General features: G+C 34.5%; 1 protein-coding gene across 1 annotated transcript in view; it reads right to left on the bottom strand.

Moving 5' to 3' along the window:
- EFCAB13 (EF-hand calcium binding domain 13) overlaps positions 1–27020 on the bottom strand; it is a 240572-nt gene that overhangs the window by 114023 nt on the left and 99529 nt on the right. The window contains exons 21-24 of the mRNA XM_074020056.1: positions 26217–26360; positions 24322–24393; positions 14145–14288; positions 3279–3350 (exon numbers count right to left, since the gene is read on the bottom strand). Of these exons, the coding sequence (XP_073876157.1) occupies positions 3279–3350; positions 14145–14288; positions 24322–24393; positions 26217–26360 (432 nt within the window). The remainder of the gene's footprint in view (positions 1–3278; positions 3351–14144; positions 14289–24321; positions 24394–26216; positions 26361–27020) is intronic.

Here is a 27020-nt window from a genome sequence, read left to right as displayed (position 1 = left end):
TCCCAATATTTGGAAATTAAAGACTACATTTCTAAATAACCTATACTTCAAAGAAAAAATTATTAGGTAAATTAGAAAATATTTTAGTAAATGACAAAGCACAACATAACAATGTTTGTGAGATGCAATGAAAGACATATTAGGGGAAAATCTGCAGTTTTAAATGTTAGAAAAGAATAAAAATCAGTTATCTAAGCGTCTATCTTAGCAAGCTAGCAAAGAAGGGTAAACGAAGCCCAAAGTAAGCAAAGACCATATGATAGTAAAAATAAAAATATAAACCAATGAAAAAGAAAAACAAAAGAGAAAAATTAACAAAAATTAACAAAATCACCATTTGTGTAAAATTATTAATAAATTTAATAACCCCCTAGCAATACTGGTTACAAACAAAAAAGAGAAAACAGAAATTACAAACATCAGGAATGAAAAATAAGACATCACACTATAGACATTAAAAGGATAATAAGGGGATATTATGAACAACTTTATGACAATAAACCTGACAAATTACATAAAATAAACAAATTTTGACAAGACACAGTTCCACTTATAGAAAGTACATTTCTTCTTTATGATACTTACAGAAAGATATATTGACAACTACAGAAAGATTTAGAACAGGGAGGCTCTAAACAGCTTTATATCCATTGAATAAATAGAGCTCAATATTTTAAATTTTCAGGAATAGACGGTGAATTCTACCAAACATTTAATGAAAACAATAATCATAATCATAATCATAAACTGATATGGTTTGGCTGTGTCCCCACCCAAATCTCACTTTGAATTGTAATAATCCTCACGTGTCAAGGGCAGGGCCCGGTGGAGATAATCAAATCATGGGGGCAGTGTTCCCATAAGTGAATAAGTCTCATGAGATCTGATGGCTTTATAAACGGGAGTTCCCCTGCACAAGCTCTCTTGCCTGCTGCCATGTAAGAGGCAACTTTGCTCCTCATTCGCCCTCCACCATGATTGTGAGGCCTCCCCAGCCACGTGGAACTGTGACTCAGTTAAACCTCTTTCTTTTATAAGTTACCCAATCTCAGGTATTTCTTTATTAGCAGCATTAGAGCAGACTAATACACAAACTCTACCAGAAATAAAAGAGGGAGGGAAGACTTCCTAACTCATTTTATGAAGCCAGTATAACACTAACAAAAAAATCTGGAAAAGACACTAAAAAAAAACTATAGACCAATATCCCTCATAAACATATACTCAAAAATCTTTAACAAAATATTAGAAAATCAATAAGGTTAAGAGCTCTGTCATATAACATGGTGACTACAGTTAATAATAACGTAAAATATTTTTGAAGATTGCTAAAAGATTTTAAGTGTTCTCATCACAAAAATAGGTATATGAGGTAAAACATGTTAATTAGTTCAATTTAGCCATTCCACAATTTATGTACATATTTTGAATAATGCAATACACAGTACATACAATTTGTATTTGTCCACTTAAAAATTAAACTATAGTTAATAATGTATTCATAATATTAACTATAGTTAACTATAGTTAATAATGTATTCAATGTTCTCACTACAAAGAAATGATAAACATTTGAGCTGATGGTGTGAAAGGAAAATAAATCTCGGTATCCCAAAATCACTAAGCCAAAGGGAAAAGTCAAGCTGGGAACTGTCAGGCAAACCTGCCTCCCATTCTATTCCTAAAGGAGATAGCAACAGAGATTAAAAAAAAGAAGCAGCAGCAGCTACATAACTCCCTCACAATTTGCCCATAAGGAAATTCTCCACTTCAAGTTGTCTTCCCCCTGCCCTTCTGGACCAAACCAATGTACATCTTACATGTATTGATTGATATTTCATGTCTCCCTAAAATGTATAAAACCAAGCTGTGCCCCAACCACCTTGGGCACATATGTCAGGACCTCTTGAGTCTGTGTCATGGGCATGCCCTTAACCTTAGCAAAAATAAACTTTCTAAATTAATTGAATCCTGTTTCTGATATTTGGGGTTCACAATGGGTTGCTAATTACACTGATTTGATTATTATACAATGTATAAATGAAATAGCACATTGTACCCCATAAATATGTACAATTATATGTCAATTTAAAAATTTTTAAAAAACACTTCTAACATGTAGATTAACTTCTTGATTTATATTTATGATGAATCTTCAGCAAAATAGCAAAAGTAACCATCTTGATTTAATGTCTTAGTATTTTCTTCCCATATATGCATTGAATAACCTTAGGTGAGGACAATAAAATCAGTTAAACTGTAAGTTTAGAACAGACCTAAGGGATAATTTTGCATAGCAGCTTTACTAATGGTATATTGTTGGTTCAACAAAATGTTGGTTTACACACACACACACACACACACACACAACTTAGTGGGAAACAAACAGCCAAAGGGATCAGTACTTCAGCTTTGGGGGTACTCAAATAAAGCTTTATTTGAAATTTGTAATAGTGCAACCAGAACCAATCAGAATCCATTTTTTCTAGGAAGAGTTGGTAGTATAAATGAGAGTACAAATGAGAGTATATACTTTGTTTATACTCTCATATGAATGTATACATACATATACAATCAAGGTATATGTATGCAATGACTGCCCAACTCAAACCACTTCATATTTAATCATTTACATGATATTCCACAAAAGGCAAAACTATAGGGACAAAGAATTAATCAGTAGTTGCCAGGGGCTCAGGGTAGAGGAAGAAATGGATTACCAAAAGGGCATAAGAGACTTCTAGGGGGTAAAATAGTCTATATGTTGTATATAGTAAGGGTTACATTATATTATTTTTAAGAATCCAAATAACTGTATGCCTAAAAAGGGTGAATTTTGCTATATGTACATTAAACCTCAAAAAGCATGGATGTTTAAAAAATGAGATCAAGAGAGTTGCTGAAGATATGTAAGAACATAACAGATAGTGATAAAAATTCTACTGGATTTGTCAAAAGTTTTAAAAATTATTTTCTAGTAATTTCAGAAGTCAAATATGCATACTGAATAACCTCAAAGAATAATATATAATCTAGTAATTTTCTAGCACTACCAAGTAAGACTACCTAAAATTTTGAGTTTGGGTTAAGTTTAGCAATATTTGCCTTAGAATTCAAACAGAAGTTATGTAATCTAATCTTGTGTTGTTTCATATTCATATTGTATTCCTTCTTACTTACCTGTGCTTTAACTATTGAATCCTGTATTGTTTTTAACATGTAAACCACTGCTTGCCTTTCTAGATCTGGGCAATAATTACATATTAAATAAAACTTACCTGCAGGTTTAGGAATTGTCAATATATCGGAGAATTTAGTCATAAATTCTTGAATGGTAACCTTGCCACTTTCTGTAAGGCAAAGCATAATTTAATTAAATGAAAGAATTACTGTTTCAGAATTAAATAATATAGCTGAAGCTAATAGTCAAATTATAACAAAAGTTAAAAGCTTGAGAGTAAGGCTGGGCTATTTCTTCTCCCTTACCTATTGCATGCATATGATTATCAATTTCTGCTCATTCTATTTCCAAATACTTCTTGAATTTCCTGCTGCATTAACTAATACCTATGTTATTACAACAGCATATTTAAAAACCTATGCCACCAGTCTCATCTTCTATTTATTTTCCATAGTATGTAAAGGGAAGTATTCCTCTTTAAAAAAAATTGATTATTCCTATGCATAAAACCCTTCAGTAGCTCCTACTTGCCTACAAAACTATAGAATAAATATAATACTGAGGAGGTGAGGGAGGGAAATTATAGACCAATATTACTCATACATGTGTTAAAGTATAAGTAAAATACTACTTGCAGGATTTGGCAGTACAACAGTGAAAATAAAATTCAAGATACTTTCAGAACATACATTCTCATTGACAGTGATACTGCTCTCAAGGGGGTAAAACTGGTTCTTAGGAGAAAAATATATCAGATATTACAATAGTTTGTGGCCATAGTACTTAAACAGATATATGACATATCTGTGGTGTTAAATTTTCATGGGTGGTGGGGGATAATTAGGAACTAAAATGTCTATAAAGGCTTCTTAGGGGAGCGAGGAAATAAAAGTTAGAAACACTGCTTTAGTATGACAATAGACACCTAAATTTAATCTATCCACATAGTCTCCAAAAATCCATGCAAATTAACAAGTAAGGCAAGTAAAATAACCTATAGTCCATGCCTACAGTGTAACTAAGAGGCAGAATATTAAACATTTGTATTTGCATATAAGTCAGGAAATAAAAATCCAGGACCAGCGCAGTCAGCTTCAGAGCCTAAGCCGAAGAGGAAACTCAGGCCAGACATGGTGGCTCATGCCTGTAATCCCAGCACTTTGGGAGGCTGAGGCGGGCAGATCACTTAAGGTCAGGAGTTCCAAACCAGCCAGGCCAACATGGTGAAACCTCATCTCTACTGAAAATACAAAAATTAGCCAGGTGTGGTGGCAGGAACCTGTAATCCCAGCTACTCGGGAGGCTGAGGCAGAAGAATTGCTTGCACCTTCAAGGTGGAGGTTGCAGTGAGCCGAGAATGTGCCACTGCACTCCAGCCTGGGTGACAGAGCAAGAATCTATCTAAAAAAAAAAAAAAAAAAAAAAAAAAACGAGGAAACTCAAGTGACAATTTCATAGAAGAAAGAATAAAGAAATGTCTTTGTAATACAGAACATGGATAATATCAATGAGAGTTCACCCCTAAGAAGAGAGTCCCCTTGCTGAGTAGGGAAATACTGAGAACAAGTCAGAGAGCTGATGGATGAAAGCCTTAACCTCTGGGGAGATAAAAAAAAAGAAGCTTGGAAATACAGGAGGCCAAAGATAGCAGTCTTGAGATGGTATATGAGGGAAGCAGAAAATTAGTGTTAGAACCTGGGTACAGGACAGATTCTGAAAGTGAATAGTATTTCATAAAGCTTGGTACAAAAATCGCACTAGTTCACCAGTAATGGATCCAAACCAAGAAGAAATCCCTGATTTACCTGAAAAAGAGTTCAGGAAGTTAGTTATTAAGCTAATCAGGGAGGGACCAGAGAAAGGCAAAGCCCAATGCAAGGAAATCCAAAATATGATACAAGAAGTGAAGGGAGAAATAGTCAACGAAATAGCTTAAAGAAAAAAAACATCAAAAATTCAGGAAATTTTGGACACCCTTTTAGAAATGCAAAATGTTCTGGAAAGTCTCAGTAATAGAACTGAACAAGTAGAAGAAAGAAATTCAGAGTTCGAAGATAAGGTCTTCTAATTAACTCAATCCAACAAAGACAAAAAAAAAAAAAAAAAAAAGAAAATATGACGAAAGCCTCCAAGAAGTCTGTGATTATGTTAAACAACCAAATCTAAGAATAATCAGTGTACCTGAGGAAGAAGAGAATTCTAAAAGCCTGGAAAACATATTTGGGGGAATAATCGAGGAAAACTTCCCTGGCCTTGCTAGAGGCCTAGATATCCAAATACAAGAAGCACAAAGAACACCTGGGAAATTCATAGCAAAACAATCTTCACCTAGGCACATTGTCATCAGGTTATCCAAAGTTAAGACGAAGGAAAGACTCTCAAGAGCTGTGAGACAGAAGCACCAGGTAACCTGTAAATGAAAACCTATCAAATTAACAGCAGATTTCTCAGCAGAAACCCTACAAGGTAGAAGGGATTAGGGCTCTTCTTCAGCCTCCTCAAACAAAACAATTATCAGCCAAGAATTTTATATCCAGTAAAACCAAGCATCATATATGAAGGAAAGATACAGTCTTTTTCAGACAAATGAATGCTAAGAGAATTTGCCATTACCACTACAAAAACTGCTAAAAGGAGCTCTAAATCTTGAAACAAATCCTGGAAACACATCAAAACAGAATGTCTTTGAGCACAAATTACACAGGACCTATGAAACAAAAATATGAGAAAAGCAAAAACAAAAAACAAAAAAACCAAAGTACACAGACAACAAAGAACATGATGAATGCAACCGTTCCTCACATTTCAATACTAACATTGAATGTCAAAGGCCTAAATGCTCCACTTAAAAGATACAGAACCGCAGAATGGGTAAGAACTCACCAATGAACCATCTGCTGCCTTCAGAAGACTCACCTAGCACATAAGGACTCAAATAAACTTAAAGTAAAGGGGTGGAAAAAGGCATTTCATGCAAATGGACACCAAAAGTGAGCAGAGGTAGCTATTCTTATATCAGACAAAGCAAACTTTAAAGCAACAGCAGTTAAAAGAGACAAAGAAGGACATTACATAATGGTAAAGGCCTTGTCCAACAGGAAAATATCACAATTCTACACATATATGTAGTTTACAAAACAATTACTAATCGACCTAAGAAATAAGGTAGAGAGCAACACAGTAACAGTGGGAGACTTCAATACTCCACTGACAACACTAGACAGTTCATCAAGACAAAAAGTCAACAAAGAAACAATGGACTTAAACTACACCTTGGAACAAATGGATTTAACAGATGTATGCAGAACATTTCATCCAACAACTGCAGAAGACATGTTCTATTCACAGCGCATGGAACTTTCTCCAAGATAGACAATATGATAGGCCATAAAGCGAGCTTCAATAAATTTAAGAAAATTGAAATTAAATCAAGCACTCTCTCTCACCACAATGGAATAAAACTGGAAATCAACTCCAAAAGGGACCTTCAAAACCATGCAAATACATGAAAATTTAAATAACCTGCTCCTGAATGAACCTTGGGTCAGAAATGAAATCAAGATGGAAATTTTAAAATTCTTTGAACTGAATGACCATAATGACACAACTTATCAAAACCACTGGGATACAGCAAAGGCAGTGCTAAGAGGAAAGTTCATAGCCTTAAATGCCTACATCAAAAAGACTGAAAGAGCACAAACTGACACTCTAAGGTCACACCTCAAGGAACTAGAGAAGCAAGAACAAACCAAACCCAAACCCAGCAGAAGAAAGGACATAACCAAGATCAGACCAGAGCTAAATGAAATGGAAACAAAAAAAATATAAAAGATAAATGAAACAAAAAGCTGATTCTTTAAAAAGAGAAATAAAATTGATAAACCACTGGTGAGATTAACCAAAACAAGAAGAGAGAAAATCCAAATAACACCACTAAGAAACAAAACAGGAGATATTACAACTGACACCACTGAAATACAAAAGATCATTCAAGGCTACTATGAACACCCTTGTGCACATAAATCAGAAAACCTAGAAGACATGGATAAATTCCTGGAAAAATACAAGTCTCCTAGCTTAAATCAGGAATAATTAGGTATCCTGAACAGACCAATAACGAGCAGCAAGATTGAAATGGTAATTAAAAATTATCAACAAAAAAAAGTCCAGGACCAGAGGGATTCACAGCAGTAGACATTCAAAGAAGAATTGATACCAATCCTTTTGACACTATTCCACAAGACAGAGAAAGAAGGAACCCTCCCTAATTCATTCTATGAAGCCAGTATCACTCTAATACCAAAACCAAGACAGGACATAACTGAAAAAGAAAACTACAAACTGATATCCTCGATCAACATAGATGCTAAAATCCTTAACAAAATACTAGCTAACAGAATCCAACAACATAACAAAAAGATAATCCACCATGATTAAGTGGGTTTCATACCACTGATGCAGGGATAGTTTAACATACACAAGTCAATAAATGTGATACACCACATAAACAGAATTAAAAACAAAAATAACATGACCATGCAGAAAAAGCATTTGACAAATCTAGCATCTCTTTATGATTAAAACCCTCAGCAAAATAGGCATATGAGGGACATACCTTATTGTAATAAAAGCCGTCTATGACAAACCCACAGCCAACATAATACTGAATGGCAAAAAGTTGAAAGCATTCCCTCTGAGAACTGGAACAAGACAAGGATGCCCACTCTCACCACTCCTCTTCAACATAGTACTGGAAGTCCTAGCCAGAGTAATAAGACAAGAGAAAGAAAGGCATCCAAACTGGTAAAGAGGAAGTCAAACTGTCACTATTTGCAGATGATATGATTATTTACCTCGAAAACCCTAAGGACTCCTCCTGAAGGCTCCTAGAACTGATAAAATAATTCAGCAAAGCATCCAGACACAAGATTACTGCACACAAATCAGTAGTTCTTCTATACACCAACAGTGACCAAGTGGAGAATCAAATCAAGAACTCAACCCCTTTTACAATAGCTGAAAAAAAAAAAAAAAAAAAAAAAAAAAAAAAAACCTTAGGAATATACTGAACCAAGGAGTCAAAAGACCTACTTTTAGATTTTAAGGAATCTCCATGTTGTTTTCCATAGTGGTTTTATTAGTTTACACTCCCGCCAGCAGCGTAAAAGTGTTCCCTTTTAACCACATTCATGCCGACATCTATTATTTTTTAATTTTTTAATTATGGCCATTCTTGTAGGAGTAAGGTGGTATCTTATTGTGGTTTTAATTTGCATTTCCCTGACAAATAGTGATGTTGTGCATTTTTTTCATATGTTTGTTGACCATGTATTTCTTCTTTGGAGAACTGTCTATTCATGTCCTTTGCCCACTTTTTGATGGTTTTGTTTTTTTCTTGCTGACTTGAGTTCTTTGTAGATTCTTGATATTAGTCCTTTGTCAGATGTAGAGTTTGTGAATATTTTCTCTCATTCTGTGGGTTGTCTGTTTGCTGATTATTTCTTATGTTTTGCAGAAACTTTTTAGTTTAATTAAGTCCCATCTATTTATTTTTGTTTTGGTTGCATTTGCTTTTGGGTTCTTGGTCATGAACTCTTTGCCTAAGCCAATGTCTAGAGGAGTTTTTCTAATGTTATATTCTATAATTTTTATGGTTTCAAATCTTAGATTTAAGTCTTTCATCCATCTTGAGCTGATTTTGTATAAGATGAGTGATGAGGATACAGTTTCATCTTTCTACAAGTGATTTGCCAATTATCCCCACACCATTTGTTGAATAGGGTGTCCTTTCTCTACTTCATGTTTTTGTTTGTTTTGTCAAAGATCAGTTGGCTGTATTTGGCTTTAATTCTGGGTTCCCTATTCTGTCCCATTGGTCTACATGCCTATTTTTATACCTGTACCATGCTGTTTTGATAACTGTTGCCTTGCAGTATAGTTTGAAGTCAGGTAATGTGATGCTCCAGATTTGTTCTTTTTGTTTAGTCTTTCTTTGGCCATGCAGGCTATTTTTTAGTTCCATATGAATTTCAGGACATTTTTCTAGTTATGTGAAGAATGATCATGGTACTTTGATGGGAATTGCATTGAATCTGTAGATTGCTTTTGGCAGTATTGTAATTTTCACAACACTGATTCCACACATCCATGACCATTTGTGTCATTGATGATCTCTTTCAGCAGTGTTTTGTAGTTTTCCTTGTAGAGGTCTTTCACCTCCTCAGTTCAGTATATTCCTAAGTATTTATTATTATTATTATTTTTGTAGCTGTTATGAAGGGGATTGAGTTCTTGATTTGATTCTCAGCTTGGTCATTGTTGGTGTATAGCAGTGCTACTAATTTGTGTACACTGATTTTGTATCCTGAAACTTTACTGAATTCATTTATCAGATATAGGAGCATTCTGGATGAAGCTTGATGGTTTTCAGGGTATATGATCATATCATCAATGAAAAGTGACAGCTTCCTGAGTCCAAGTGATCTCATTGTTCAGTTCCTACCTATGAGTGAGAACATGCGGTGTTTGGTTTTCTGTTCTTGTGATAGATTGCTAAGAATGATGGTTTCCAGCTGCATCCATGTCCCTACAAAGGACACAAACTCATCCTTTTTTCTGATGTAAATGACAAGTTGATGGGTGCAGCACACCAACATGGCACAAGTATACATATGTAACAAACCTGCATGTTATGCACATGTACCCTACAACTTAAAGTATAATAATAATAAATAAATTTAAAAAAAATAAAATAAAATAAAAATAAAAAACAAAAACAAAAAAAAAAAAAGAAAAAAAGAAAAGTGACAGCTTGCCTTTCTCTTTACTGATTTGGATGCCATTTATTTCTTTCTCTTGTCTGATTGCTCTGGATCACACCAGACAGCAATTTCTGTGATATTTGACAAAATTTTGATATTTGTAAACACAAATAAACAATAATCACAATAAAATAAGAAACATACTTATCACACCCAAAAGGATTTTATATCATTTTTGTCATATTTGTTTTGCTATTGTCTAAGAAATTGAGTAATTTTTAAAGTAAAAAATCCAAAAGACAAGGAAAGAGAAAAGGAAATATGGAACAGGTGGCTGAAATAGAAAGTACTAGTAAAATGGTAGATTTAAACCCAAATACTTTAGTAATCTACAAGTGTAAGTTAACTACATGGTTTAATTAAAAGACATATTACTAATTAATTAATGGGAGTGAAAGAATAAATCGTCCCTGCCGAAGAATTTCAAATAATTTTAAAATGTAGAAGGAATGAGGGAAGTAGAAAATCAACATTAGAACAACACAGTAATAATTGCTACAGACTAGCAATTCATCTGCCGATGAATGCTAAAATTAGTGGGAGAAACTTAGAGGAGAAACAGAACACTTGCACAGTCTCAAACTATCTCCTCCAAAATATTTATTAATTACTGTGGTTATTTTAACACATGTCCACAAATTCTTTGATACTCCTCCCTCCAGAAGAATAGCTTAATTTTCTTCTCCTTGAGGATGGGGCTAAACTTTGTGACTTGCATTTAACAAAAACTGTGAAAAAGGGAAACACAGTAACTTTATGACAAAAAAAATATAGCAGACACCACTTTAAGTGATCAAGGTTAATATCATCAGTAACAAATCATGTTAATATAATGTATTATATGTTGCAATTAAAAGGGCACTTTACCTTTGGGGTATTCTTCCCAAAAGCCCATAACCCCAGGCTAGTCATGAGATAAACCCAAACTGAGGTTTTATACAAAATATCTGACCAATACTCTTCCAAAGTATCATGGTCACTAAATAGAAGGAAGGCTGAGAAACTGTCATAGACTAGAGAAGGCTAACAAGACATGACAACTAAATGCAACATGGTATCCCAGACTAGATCCTGAGACACTAAAGCACATTAGTGAAAATTAGTGAAATCCAAATATATTCTGTAGTTCAATGAATAGTACTGTCCCAATATTAATATCTTTGTTTTAATAAATGTTACGTGGTTATGTATGATGCTAACATTAGGGGAAGCTGGGTAGGGTACACAGGAACTCTGTACTATCTTTAAAACTCTTGTGTAAATGTAAACATTTCAAATAAAACAATTTTTAAGACACTAACAGGCTGGCAAAGCCATGTACTATCCATGAGATATATCTAAAATATAAAGATACAGAAAGAATGAAAGTAAAATGACAAAAAAGATACGTTATCCCTAAAAGAAAAAATAGCCAATGTTGCTATACTAATATCAAGGTAGATGTTAAGATAAAATGCATCATTAAAAACAAATATGAATACTTTATAACGAAATGTTCTATTAATTTGGATGATAGATCAGTTTTTTTGAGACAGGGTCTCACTTTGTCACCCAGGCTGGAATGAAGTGGTACAAATACAGCTTACTGCAGCCTAAACCTCCTGGGCTCAAGAATTATTGCCTCAACCTCCCAAGTAGTTGAGACTACAGACCCATGCTATCACACCAAGCTAATTTATTTATTTATTTTTTATTTTTGAGATGGATTCTCACTCTGTCGCCCAGTCTGGAATGCACTGGTGCGATCTCAGTTCACTGCAAGCTCCACCTCCCAGGTTCATACCATTCTCCTGCCTCAGCCTCCCAAGTAGCTGGGACTACAGGCGCCCGCCACCACGCCTGGCTAATTTTTTGTATTTTTAGTAGAGGCAGGGTTTCATTGTGTTACCCAGGATGGTCTTGATCTCCTGACCTCGTGATCCACCCGCTTCGGCCTCCCAAAGTGCTGGGATTACAGGTGTGAGCCACCGCACCCGGCCCACACCTAGCTAATTTTTGTACTTTTTGTAAAGACAGGGTTTCACCATCTTTCCCAGGCTGGTCTCGAACTCCTGAGCTCAAGTGATCCGCCTGCCTCAGCCTTCCAAAGTGCTGGGATTACAGGCATGAATCACAATGCCCAGCCTTAATTGTAAGTCAGCATATTAACAACATGGGCTAAAAACTATAGACAGCAAACACTGACAGAATTAAAAGGAGAAGTAGACAAATACATAATCATTGTATAAAATTGTAGAAGATTTTAGAACAACTGTTTCAGTAACTATTGAACAAAGAAATAAAACATCAGTAAGAATATAAAAAAATTTGAATTTGACAATAAATCTGATCTAATATATAGAACACTCCTACCCAACCCAACTGCAGACTATATATTCTTTTCAATCACATAAAATATTTACCAAAATTATCATAGTCAATAAATCAACTCTCAACAAACTTCAAAAGACTAAAATTAGAGTATGTTCATTGACCACAATGCAATTAAACTAGAAATTAATGATGTAATGATTATAAAACCTCAAATTTTTGGAAATTAAGAAACATACTTCTACAATCATGAGTTGAAGAAGAAATGACAACAGAAATCAGAAAAATTTTGACCTGAACAATAATTAAAATACTATATATCAAAACTTGTAGGATGTAGTTAAATGAATGTTTTGAGGAAATTTTGCTGTGAGGTATGTATTACAAACAAAAAAAATCCTTAAAATAATTGAGCTAAATATTCATCACTAGAAATCGGGATATATTCACCCTAGGGAAGTTGACTGAAAAAAGGAAAAAAAAGAGTTAAAGAAAAAAAAACAAAAAACAAAGAAAAAATACATGTTAGGATATAGTGGGAAGGAGATAAAAAAGGGGTTGGTTAATGGGTACAAAATACAGTTAGAAGGAATAAGATCTGGTGTTCAGTAGCACAATACAGTGACTATAGTTAATAATTTACTTTACATTTCAAAATAACTAAAAGAGTGAAATTGGAATGCTTCTAATACAAAGAACTGATAATACTTGAGGTGACAGATAACCCAACTATCCTGATTTGATCATTATATATTGTATATTTGTATCAAAATGTCACACATACCCCATAAATGTGTATAATAATTATGTATCCATAAAAATTAGAAATAAAAGAATTGTAATAAGTTAGCATATAGTAATCACTTATCAGCCTTTTGGCTAAGATCAAGTGTAGACATTACAGTAAAGATAAAAGCAAAAAATAATAAAGAGGAAATAAATTTTTAAAAGGGTCAATCAAGATAAAGGTTGAATTTTTTACAAGATTAATAAGATTCAAAACTCTGTGAAGTTCAATCGAGGGTAAAAAAAGAAGCTACAATCCATTAATTTTGAGAATTAAAATGAGGATAGCATTACAGCTATGTCAGATGTCAAAAAGAGAACAACTTTATTCAATACATTTGAAAAGGCAGATCTAATGAACAAATTCCTCTAAAAGCACAGCTTGCCAAAACTAACAAGAAAATAAAATACCTTGTTAATCCTATTCATTTAAAGACATTAAATAAATAATCCAAAGCCTTTCACAAAAAGAACTCTTGGCCAACATGGCTTCATGAATTCTACTCAACATTCAAGGAGGAAAAAGTCTCTTCTAAAAAACATAAAAAAAGAATACTCCCCAACTCATTTTAAGAACCCATCATGGATAATATTCAGCTATACCTGTCATTAAAATAGTAAATTTATTTTTTATATTTATAGATATCTGCTGCCCTGAGCCACCACTATGTGTAACACCCCACGGTATCCCTGGATATCACCATAATTCACCTTCCAAAAACCAAAAGGGCCTCCAGGACCCCGTTTTACTCTACATGTGGCATTCTGATTGACCACTGCCCATGTCAGTCAGTTCACAAAATAATCTCACCCTCTAGGTACCATCAGTGGACTCACACAGGGATAAGATGAGCTCTGACTTCCCCATTTGTTTGGCTCAATGAAGCTCAGGGTTGGCACACCTGTAGGGGCAGTACCAGTGTCCAGCAGTCATCCCACTTCAGCTTCCACTGGATACCCTCCATCCCTGTGTGTCCTACCCATAGACCTTCCACCCCTCTGGTAGAGGATGGTCCTTATAAGATAGATGCATTGAAACTACTAACCATGTTCAGGTACATGTCTTAACATTACAGTAAGTATAGCATTAGCTGTATGAAGGTCCTTGTCCATCAATAACGTCTTGAGGTCAGAGACATCAATTAGATCATTCTGGAGAATTTGGGTAGCAGCTAAGAGTATCTGTGTAGCTGCAGAAAGAGAGCAAAAGCAAATGTTTCAACAGCAGAAACAGAGCATATGTTATTAGTTATCACTTAATAGACTCAGGTTGCATAAAATATGAAGATCTGATTCTAGAATTTTACATGGAACAATTTGTATAGTTTTAAAAACTAGAGTGTATTATAATAGCTAACAGTCACAGGGCACTTACTAAGTGCTAGCTGCTGTTCCAAGCAATTTCACTTTACCAAATTACAAATGTCCTTATAATAATCCCAAGATAGGCATTTTCATCCCTGCTTTTCAGATGAAAACACTGAGGTTAGCAAAATTAAGTGACTTACCAAATAATATATTGGTAGTAAGTGGCAGGGACAGGATTTAAGTACAGACCCTATAGTTCCAAAGCCCATCCTCTTAACCACTGTGCCTTTCAAGTAGAAACATATAGGTAGTCAACCTTTATCCCTTGAGCCACATATTACTTCATATGTGGCCCTGAAATCATTGCAAAGCATTACAAATAATCTTTAAATCAAAATTATCTTTCATTATTTAACTTAAAGTTATGTTACCTTAAAATGATTAAACTGATAAATAACCTATAAGCATAATTTTGTTCTAAGAAATTAACTAGATATTAATATTGTGAAAAATAACTACTTCAGTCCTTTGTTGACATGGGTAGCTGCTTCTTCCACTTCTTAGTCAATCTGGCCCCAGTTGAGAATATTGTATAAATAAAATAACTTACAGGTGAAATAGAAGGTATAGCTGGTTGGATGTAAGAGCACAAACCATGCTCCAATGTGATCCAACAATAATACTACCTTCCATTTATAAGGCAACTACCACATGATAAGCACTATGTTAGAGACTTAACATTTAATACCTGGCCAAATAATCAAAGAAGATAAAGGTAAAATATGGATATTGGGAAGCATTCAAAGACTCAAAAATTACATATCCCATGTTGTTTTACTTTGGAACCTAACGCAAAATGTGCTTCAGCAAAATAAAGGAGTAAATCATGACAGGGATTCAGGAAACATGTGAGCCATAGAATACTACTAAAGAGAAATTCTGGGATGACAGCTGTTTAGTGGGTGTAGGGGAGAAACAATTCAAATCAGAGCATCTAAAGTACATAAAACTGTGTTTGAGTATTTTGAAAATGTCAATATTCAAACATTTTTTATTATGATTTCAAAAATCATAGTCAATGTTTGACTAACATTTCAAACATGATTGTGCCAGAAATGTTCAAAGTCCAAGAAGTGAAATTACCTATGCAACATCATACAACCGGTCAGTAGGAAAAAAAAATCCAAGTACTTAAAATATGACTGCAATGTTGTTTTTCACATGCACACACCACCAATTTGCAACCCTTTTTTTAAAGCTTTTAAACATTGTTTTTATTTCTAAACAATCTCAAACTCTCAGAAAAGTTGCAAGTACAGTACAAAAATTATTTGTCTGAAACATGGGAAAAAGTAATAGGTCTATAGGAAAATACATAAGTTTTTTTAAAAGATAATTGTTAACTCCAGGAGAAAGAGGAGGCAAGAGATTGCACATGCAAAGAGGCATGGAGGTAATGAGATGACTACTGACTCATCAATGAGCTATTTTGAACAGTCATAATACTACTAATTAAACACTGACTACTGATTTAACCAAAAACTGTGATAGAATTACATTTTCACACACTTGACTCTATAACTTTGTAATCTACCTAATACAGAGGCATGGTCTCAATTCTTACATCTATAGAAGCATTATTAGCCTATTATCCTTTTGAGCATTAAGGTTCTCTTCTTTAAAAAAAGGAATTAACGGGCCGGGCGCGGTGGCTCACGCCTGTAATCCCAGCACTTTGGGAGGCCGAGGCGGGCGGATCACAAGGCCAGGAGATCGAGACCACGGTGAAACCCCGTCTCTACTAAAAATACAAAAAATTAGCCGGGTGCGGTTGTAGGCGCCTGTAGTCCCAGCTACTCGGGAGGCTGAGGCAGGAGAATGGCGTGAACCCGGGAGGCGGAGCTTGCAGTGAGCCGAGATCGCGCCACTGCACTCCAGCCTGGGCGACAGAGCGAGACTCTGTCTCAAAAAAAAAAAAAAAAAGGAATTAACACTGTGAAGATTGGATCCTAAAGAAGCTAGCACTCAAAATGGACCCAACTACGTACACCATTTGAATGAAAAGGATTCCAATGCCTGGATATAAAAGCAAAATGTGTTTCAAATTCCATTGATATTCTAAAGAAGAAAAGGATAATAAGAAAACTTACATTATTTTTCCAGTAGCACTCAGACAGTAATTACTATGGTAACCTATGCCATATAACAAAGTTATTGGCCAATTGTGTTCTAATTCTGAACCTACTCAATTCTTCAAAATGTAATATATAGGAGGCATAAAATTCAATTTATAGCACTGAATTTTCGAAAAGGAAATCTATTGATTTAATAAAAATGTGATATATTTACATTTTGCATCTCTTGACTTTGTAACTTTTTAATCAGTAGCTACTACAGGGAAATGGTTTTGCTTAATTCTTACAACTGTCATAAGATATAGGCATTATTATCCTTATTTTGAGGAAAAGAAAACTGAGAGTAAGAGAATATATCTAATTTTTCAGGGCCAGTAATTACTATAGTAATCCACATTATATAATAAGGTTATTTATCCATTAAGTTCTTATGATAGTAAACCTATACAACTTTTTAAAATGTGAAATATTTAAGGCGAAAAGTGCAATTTACATCAGTGAACTTAGAGACTTTTGAGACCAAACCACTCATGTGGAAAATGATCTAAAATCCAAAGAAGTGAAATTACCTAACAATATCCAGGTACCTAAAATTTGACTACAATGTTATTTTCCGTATACGCATCACCAATTGGCAACCCTTTAAAAAAATTCTTTAACTTTTTTATTTTTAAACAATCTCAAACCCTCAGAAAAGTTGTAAGTACAGTACAAAATTTTATCTGAAATATCTGAATGTAAATAGCCAACAAAATGCCCCCTCACCATTAACTATATTATTGTGTATTTTCTCCAACGAGAACATTCTCCTACATAATAAAAATACAATCATCAAAATTAGGAAATTATTACATTGATACAATAATGCCATCTAATTCTCAAACCCATTCACATTCTGCTAATTGTCCTGGTAATATCATTTTTAGCAAAATGATACATATTTTGTGAATGCTATAAAGAAGGTACCAGGATTAACTTTTTTATAAATGAACATTCAATTGAAATAACCTCATTTATTTAAAAGGCCATCCTTTCCTTGCTCCACTGCAGTGGTACCTTTGTTGTAAAGGAGATGGGCATATTATGTGTAGATCTCTTTCTGGACTCTGTATTCTACTCTATTGGTTTCTGTGTCAATACCACACTGTCTTAATTACAGTAACTTTGTTATAAATCTTGATGTAAAGCAACGTGAGTTTTACAACTTTGTCTTCTTGAACTTTGCCCTGGCTATTTTGGTCCTTTGCATTTATTCTCATATTTAAAATCAGATAGTCAGTTTCTATAAAATTATGCTAGACTTTTGATTGGGATTGCATTGAATATATAGCTCAAATTGGTGATAACCGAAAGCATATTGAAACTACAAAACATAATGTATCTCTCCATTTATTTAGGTTTTTCTTTAAATTTTGTCAAATTGTTTTGTAGTTTTCTGTTTAAAAATTATAAACTTGTTTCACTAGTTACTCCTAAATATTTACTTTTTTGTACCATTGCAAATCATATCTTTATTTTCATTTTATAATTGTTTGTGGCAAACTACAGAAATACAATTTTTGAACATAGAATTATAATTTTAAATTGATCATGTATCAAGCAGCTCTGGTAAATTTGTTCATTAACTGAAATACAATAATATAATAACCAGTGTATAGTTTCATGTTTTTCTGCCTATTAATTATATTGCCAATGAATAATGGAAGTTCTATTTCTTCTCTTTTAATTCTTATCTTTCTTATTCTGTTTTGCCTGTGGTACTGGCTAGGACTTTCATACACTGTTGAACAGAAGTGATGATAGTAGACATTCTTGTCTCATTCCCAATCTCCGTGGGCAAGAATTTAAAATTTTCCTTTAAACATGATTGTTGTAGGTTTCTGTAAGTACCCCTTAATATGAAAGGGTGTTGAATTTGATCAAATATGTTTTCTACATCTGTTAAGATAATTTTTCTTCCTCCTTTATTTTGTAATATGGAGAATTACACTTTAATTTTTGTTAATTAATACCAATACTGCCCTCCTAAAAATAACTCAACTTGCGATGTATCTTTCCTTTTTATATATCACTAGATTTCATTTGATCCTATTTTATTAAAGCTTTTCCCATTTGTGGTCATGATGGGGACCGAATTATAATTTGGTCCTCATGTAAGGTTTTTATATGAAGATTATATAGGCCTCATAAAACGAGGTTGGACATATTCTTCCTGCTTCTAAACTCTGAAGGAGTTTATGTAAGAATGGTACTATATCCTTTTTAAATTTTTTTTTTCTTTTTCTTTTTCTTTTTTTTTTTTTTGAGACGGAGTCTCACTCTGTCATCCAGGCTGGAGTGCAGTGGCGCGATCTCGGCTCACTGCAAGCTCCGCCTCCCAGGTTCACGCCATTCTCCTGCCTCAGCCTCCCGAGTAGCTGGGACTACAGGCGCCCGCCACCTCGCCCGGCTAGTTTTTTGGTTTTTTTTTTTTTTTTTTGTATTTTTTTTTTTAGTAGAGACGGGGTTTCACTGGGTTAGCCAGGATGGTCTCGATCTCCTGACCTCGTGATCCGCCCGTCTCGGCCTCCCAAAGTGCTGGGATTACAGGCTTGAGCCACCGCGCCTGGCCCTTTTTAAATTTTAAAATAACTTACCAATGAAGCCATCTGAACCTGGAGTTACTCTTCAGATTTTATAATTATTCTTCAGCTACTTTTGGTAAGTTGAGTTTTTCAAGGAATTTGTTCTTCTCATAAAAATTTTCAAATGCATTGGTATAAAAGTATAATTAGTATCTTTTTATGTCCGTGTACTCCATAGTTATATCCCTTTTTTCATTCCTGATATTGGTAACATTTCTTATATGTAGATCTCTTGGTAGTGAACTTTCTGTTTTTTCTTAAGATATTATTTCATTTTTAAAAGATATTTTAATATAGAATACGATGTTCACAGCCTTTAAAAAAGTTTAGTTTTCAATGTTATTCCATTGTCGATGGCATTCATCAGAGATGGACCACAGCATTCTGAAAGACAGGTGCATTTCACCAGCACTGTAACTCCTGAACAGTAATAACCAATAAACTATCGACTCATGAACTAAGCTAGGCTCCTCCAATGATAATTTTGTAAAAATTTTATGTAAAGGAAGCTACAAATATTTATTATTATTATTATCATCATCATCATTATTTAGAGATGGGATCTCGTTCTGTCACCCAGGCTGGAGTGCAGCAGCGTGATCACAGCTCACAGCAACCTTGAACTCCTGGGCTCAAGCGATCCTCCTGTCTTATCTTCCTGAGTAGCTGGGACTACAGTCATGTGCCATCACACCTGGCTTATTTTTAAATTTTTTTTAGGGACAGGGTCTTGCCATGTTGCCCAGGCTGGTCTCAAACTCCTGGCCTCAAACAATCCTCCCCATGGCCTCCCAAAGTACTGGGATTTATAGGCATAAGCCACCACACCCAGCCATCAATAATTTTTTTGCTCCTTAGAAAATAATGTATAACTTTTCACTGGTGGCTTTTAGGATTTTCTCTTTGTAGTTGGTTTTCAGCCATTTTACGCTCATGTTCTTAAATACGGTTTTCTTTGTGTTTATCCTATGGCCCCACAAATCCTGACAGGCTTGGTTACTGCCCATTGCCCTTAAACAGTTGTGCTGATTGCTTATGTTGCTTATTTTTTACCAGATTTTATAGTTATTCTATAAAATACAAGCTACTTCATCATATACAGATAGAACCAGGTGAACCAGCTTTACAGATAATTCTAGTTACCCTGCTCTGGTTAAAAATTACTGTTTAGGTTATTACTTTAAACAAAGCTATAGCAATCAAAAACTGATATAAGGATAGAATAAATATAAAAGGAATAGAATTGAGAGTCCAGAAATAAACCCATACATTTATGATCAATTGATTTTCTCTAAGGGTACCAAAATCATTCAGTGGAGAAAGAACAATGTTTTCAACAACTGATGCTAGGACAACTGAATATCTGGACTAAAAAAGGTAAAAATGGACTGTCATCTCACACCACATACAAAAATTAACTCTAATTTATTAAGGATTCAAATAAAAGAGCTAAAACTAGAAGAAAACTTGGGTGTAAACCTTCAGGAGTTTGGATTATCTTTATGACATCAAAAGAAGCAACAAAAGAAAGTATAAATTGAACTTTACCAAATTCAAAATCATTTATTCTTCAAAGGACATCAGGAAAGAAAAAAGACAACTAACAAAATGTGAAAAAATATTTGCAATTATCTATCTGATAAAGGTCTAATATCCAGAACATATAAATAACTCTCACAACTCAACAATAAAAAGCCTGATTTTAAAATGGATAAAGGATTTGAATACACATGTCTCCAGAAAATCATTGAGGAGAAAGTATATATCCCAGAACAGGTTTCTAATGCAGACAAAAGCACTCTATTCTGGAAAATAATGCCACAAAGGACATTTATTAGTAGAGAAGAGAAGCAAGCACCAGGATTTAAGAAGGGTAAGCTAGCTCTAATGTTTTGTGCAAATGCAGTTAGGTTTAAAATCAGGACTGCCCTGATCCATAAAGCTGCTAACCCTCAAGCCTTGAAGGGAAAAAATACACACCTGCTCCCATCTTTTGATTGTATAACAAGAAGGTTTGGAAAACCAGAATGCTTTTTCTAGATTGGTTCCATCAATGCTTTGTCCCTGAAGCAAGGATGAGACTGCCTTTTAAAGTTCTTTTGATATTGGACAATGCCTCTGGCCACCCAAAACTCTATGAATTCAACACCAAAGGCATTGAAGTGGTCCACTTGCCTCCAAATATGATATTAGCCTCTACATTAGGGGGTCATAAGAACCTTTAAAGACTCATTACACACGGTACTCTATGGAAAGAATTGTCAACACTGTGGAAGAAAATCCTGACAGAGAGAATATGAAAGGCTTCAGTAGTGCCACATCAAGCCCCAAACACTACTGGAGAAAGCTGTGTCCAGACGTTGTGCATGACTGCACAGGATTTATAACAGAGCTAAACAAGATCATGAGAGAGATTGTGGAAATGGTGAGAAAAAAAAAATGGCAAAGGGTGAAAGGTTTCAAGATGTGGCTATTGGGAGAAATTCAAGAGAATATACACCACACGGGAAGAATTAACTGAAGATGATTTGATAGAGATGAATACTCCCAAACCAGTGCCAGATGACAAGGAAGAAGACATAGAAGCAGCAATGCAAGGAAACAAATTGACAATCTGGTAGAAGGGTTCCAATTATTCAAGACTGCTTTGACTTATTTTATGATATGGACCCTTCTATGATATGGACACTGAAACTAAAGCAAACAGTGAAAGACTGGTATCAGACAGAAACATTTTTAGAGAAATGAAAAGCCAATAACGTCAGACAAGAAATTATGATGTATTTCCATAAAGTTAAACCAAGTGTCCTTGCCTCTTCTGCCTCCTCTTCTACCTCCTCCACCTCTTCCATCTCTCCCACTCCTGAGATAACAAACCCAACTCCTCTTCCTCCTCTTCCTACTCAACTTGAAGATGATGAGGATGAGGATGATGATCCACTTACATTTAATGAACAGTCAAGATATTCTATCTTATTTTATTAATAATATTTTCTTTTCTCTAGTTGCATTATTGTAAGAAACAGTATTTTATATATATATATATACATACGCCATAAAGATACATGTTAATCATTTATGTTATTGATAAAGCTTCCAGTCAACAGTAGACTATTAGTAATTAAGTTTCAGGGGAGTCTGAAATTATACATGAATTTTTGACTGTGCAGCCACTCATTTTCCAGCCAGTCTCTTGAAGCAAAAGTATCCAAATGTGGACTTTCTTTCATTTTCATTAAGCAATCTTTTTTTATTATTATTATACTTTAAGTTCTAGGGTACATGTGCACAACGTGCAGGTTTGTTACATATGTATACATGTGCCATGTTGGTGTGCTGCACCCATTAACTCATCATTTACATTAGGTATATCTCCTAATGCTATCTCTCTCCCCTCCCCGCTCCCCACAATAGGACCCGGCGTGTGATGTTCCCCTTCCTGTGTCCAAATGATCTCATTGTTCAATTCCCACCTATGAGTGAGAACATGTGGTATTGGGTTTTCTGTTCTTGCGATAGTTTGCTGAGAATGATGGTTTCCAGCTGCATCCATGTCCCTACAAAGGACACGAACTCATCCTTTTTTATGGCTGTATAGTATTCCATGGGGGTATATGTGCCACATTTTCTTAATCCAGTCTGTCCTCCATATTATCTAGAAGGTGCCCCTAACCCCCACATTGTTCAAGAGTCAATATAAATGAACTTTGAAAACATATACTATCAGCATGGATATAGCTGGAGGCCATTATCCTAAGTGCATTAACACAGAAACAGAAAACCAAATACTGCATGCTCTTACTTACAAGTGTGAGCTAAATATTGGGTACTCGTGAACAGAAAGATGGCAACAATTGAAAGTGGGGACTACTAGAGGAGGGGAGAGGGAGGAGGGGAAAAGGTTGTAAAACTAACTATTGCATACTATCCTCAGTACCTGGGTGATGGGATCATTCATATCCCAAACCTTAGCACCACACAATATACCCAGATAACAAGCCTGCACGTGTACCCCCTGAATCTAAAATAAAAATTAAAAAAAAAAGAGAAAGAAAGCATATGCTACATAAAAGAAGTTAGACACAAAAAAATACAATATGATTACATTTATATGAAATGTTCAAAAGAGGCAAATTCATACAGACAGAAAGTAGATTCATAGTCGTCAGTAGTTAGAGAGAGATGGAAATGGAGAATAATTGCTCACAGGTACAGAGTTTCTTTTGGGGTCAAGAAAATGTTTTGGAATTAGAAAGTGATGGTTGCACAACTTTCTGAATATACTAAAAATCACTGAACAGTACACTTTAAAAGGGTGAAATTTATGGTATATGAATTATGTCTAAATTTTAAAAACTACATCTAATTAAAAATACTATAAGGCATCCAATTTTAGAGATATTAAAATGTAAAAAATGTGATACAAAGAAATTTGTTTCATCAAAGCATTTAGAAATATGCCATTGATAAGGGTGTCTGCATTCATGAAGAGTTCTTTGGTAGGTGTTCTCTGCAGACTTGGGGGTTAGGAAAATATGTTGGTGTTGAAATGGTCTCCCTAATTTCAGAAAGAATAAGACGAACCTCAGGGACAGAGGCCAAGTAGAAGTCTTTAAATAGCAAGGACAAAATGATGTGTCATTTTGTCAAGGACAATGTGTCAAGGACAACATAGATAGTGTGGTATTAAGAATAATACAGGGATTGACACTGCAGGGATTTAGAAGGACTGATTAACTGAAGTTAGGATTTCTATAACTGAAATAGATGGGCAGTCCAGTTGTGTACATCTGAAAACTCCAGCGGCACGACTTAAGATTTCACAAAAACTGGTGGTCCCTCATCCAATTCCATACATGATTTAATTCACAGATCCAGAAGTCATTGAAGAAAAACCTAACTACCTTTGAGAAAGGACCTTGCACATATTAATCTTTTTAACCTTGCCTTGTTTTCCCCCTCATTATATCTTTGCCCAATTTTCTTCACTTATTTTTATATTATTATTCATACTATACATCATAAGTGGCTTGAAATCCTTTTTAAAACTAGAAAGACTGAAAACTAAAAACTTGAAATCCAGATAGTCATTTTTAAATGTCATTTTTAAATATTTATTTTCTAGCCATTCTCTTGAACAAGAAGTATTCACTTACCTTTGGACTTTTGGAAATGTGGACTTTCTTTCATTTTAATTAAGAAATCTTTTAAATCCACCTCCATATTGTCTGAAAGATCAAAGTCAAAAATGCTGACATTAAAAACCTGATACTGAGTCGGCACATGAAATAAAGACCAATTTACAATAGTTAGCTAAAATTTCACTCTAGCTCAAATGATTGAAACTATTTCAAGAGAACTTTTAACACTTTTTAAAACCACCCAGTGAACAGTTAATAATATTACTAGCAAACAATAGCTAACATTTTTTAGCTCCTTATATATACTAGGCACCCTTTTATGGTGTTTTACACATATTAAATCATGTAATCTTCATAATAATTCTATGATGTGGGTACTCTTTGCATGCCTATTTTTGAAAGATGAAAGCAAATGGAAACTAAATAATTTGTCCAGGTCACAAAGTCAGGAAGTGTTAGAGGTTGTGTTTGAATTTATGCAGTCTAAGGCCAGAGGAGACGATGTTATTAGATAGAATACACACATACATGCACATGTACACGTACACACACACACACGCATGCACACACACACACACACAGTCACACGTGAAGTAACGTGCAATAATCTGACACAGCAGACAATCTAGGGCTGTAATTATATTAAGGAGACTGAGTTTAAACAAAATGGCAGACCTGGGTAGTGCAGAAACCATCCCACTACAAATCCCTAGAGACACTCTATAACATGTAACATTCCATGAATGTGTGACTGAGTCATATGAAGGAAACAACAAAGAGTTAACTGGGAACTGAGGTCCAGAATGCTAAGCATTGAGTACTAACACTAAAACTATCTTTGGGATAGAGATGAGACCCAAAAATGGCTAGGTGCTTGATTTAAATGCTCATACAGAGTCATTAAAAAAAAGATTCGAGCCCACATAAATAAGAGTAGGAACTTAGATATCAAATAAAACTGAAATGCTTAAAGGGTTTCAATCCTGGTTTTTTAAAAAAGAGATTAAAATATTATATTTATTGACTCAAATAAACAAGGAGGCCTAAATCTTCCCAATTCAGAGAGACAGGGGAAAAAACAATCTCTTGTGATAAACTGAAGGCCCAGTATGCATCTCATGTGGGTGTGAAGTCTAAATTTATACCAGTCTGATGGTGTGAGAAAACTGAGGTCAAAACATAAAAATTGACCTAGGTGAATAACAATCTGGGGAACCTGGCAAAATCAATAACTAAACTGTACTGGAGAGGTATTCTTAAACCTAGGACTCACAGGATTCCCAAAGACACAAATTGGTTAACATAAGCCCAAAATAAAAGTTCACCAAAAACCAACAGAACTCAGCAGCTTCTAGAAGTATTCCCAAATGATTTGACTTCCTAAAAGTAAATGTGTATAGGAAAGGAGATCAAGTACGTATTACATGCAGTCAAAGACAGAAAACAAAGGTAAATGTGGACTATTTGAAAACAATCACTAAAACTAAATAACTTATTTTTAAATGTAGTGAGCCCTCAGATATTTTATTTGGTTAAAAATCAAAATGGAGCAAGTACTGTAAAAAAACAAATGAAAGCGGATCTCCTCTGAAAAAGACTGCATATCAAAATAAGCTGCTATTGTCATGTTTTTATTTTATTATACAATTTATGGTATTTTTCCACCCATGCTTATAAGTAATGAAAGGTAAATTTCTAAATAAGCACGTATAGTATCCATATGAGTATGAATAGATATGTTCAATAAATATTTAAATTAGTGGAGTGGTTTGGCTCCAATTTGTATCAACCTAAGCCTCCAACAGAAAAATGACTCCCATTAGTATATTATCCTTATAGGTATACTCTAAGACTATTTTTCATAAGTAGAAAAAAAAATGAAAAGAATCTCAGGCCAAAAAAATGCTCACCACTGACGTTACAACAGTTAAGGGCTCCATTGAAGTCCTCCTCAGTTAAATTAACATTCAAACATTTCAAGGCATGCTCCAAATCAGGTACACCAATCTTGCCATTATCAACATGTGACAAGATGTTAGCAACTTCTTTAATCTCTACAAAGATAAATGTATACAAGCTATTATGGTGTAAAAAACATTCAAAATAATTTGTCCAAAATTTACCATAGGTAAACCTCAAATTAAATATTTATCTGAACCAAAATGTCTCCAAAGGAAACACAATATTTTCCATTTGTAACTGAGGGCCCACTTCCCTCAAGCAGCACTTGAAACGAAAAAACTTTACGACAAAGAGAATAATACGATGGGCTACTGACATGTATTATAATAAGACTTTATCTTCATTCATTCATCCATTAGAAACTGAATGAGCTACATGCCTCCCGGTACATGTAGATCTAAAGATTTCTACCACTTGATGATGTAAATAAAGGCTAAAATTTGAGATTGAAGCTCTTGATCCCCAGGGCCTCAGATAGTTCACACTGTGCTTTTGTGTGAATTGGGAAAAGGCACCTCCTCTCTATGCATTAGTTACAAAAAAAGGGTACCTCTCAGTAGGCAACTGCAATCCAGCACAGAGGTTCAAGGCTTGGAGTATGAACTGCATTTCAGCCTCCATTTATGCTCTCTCAACAGGCACCTTTGTGCAAAGCACAACCCGTATAACCACATGGGGCAGTCCTGTTGATCTCACACCAATTTAAAATATAAAGCATAATCATTATGTGGTTTTTAATTTTTCTGTTTTTT

The sequence above is a fragment of the Macaca fascicularis genome, chromosome 16, assembly GCF_037993035.2.
Source record: "Macaca fascicularis isolate 582-1 chromosome 16, T2T-MFA8v1.1".
In the NCBI taxonomy this organism is placed as follows: Eukaryota; Metazoa; Chordata; class Mammalia; order Primates; family Cercopithecidae; genus Macaca; species Macaca fascicularis.
The sequence above is the reverse complement of the archived record's forward strand: the minus strand, read 5'-3'. Positions and strand labels throughout refer to the sequence as shown.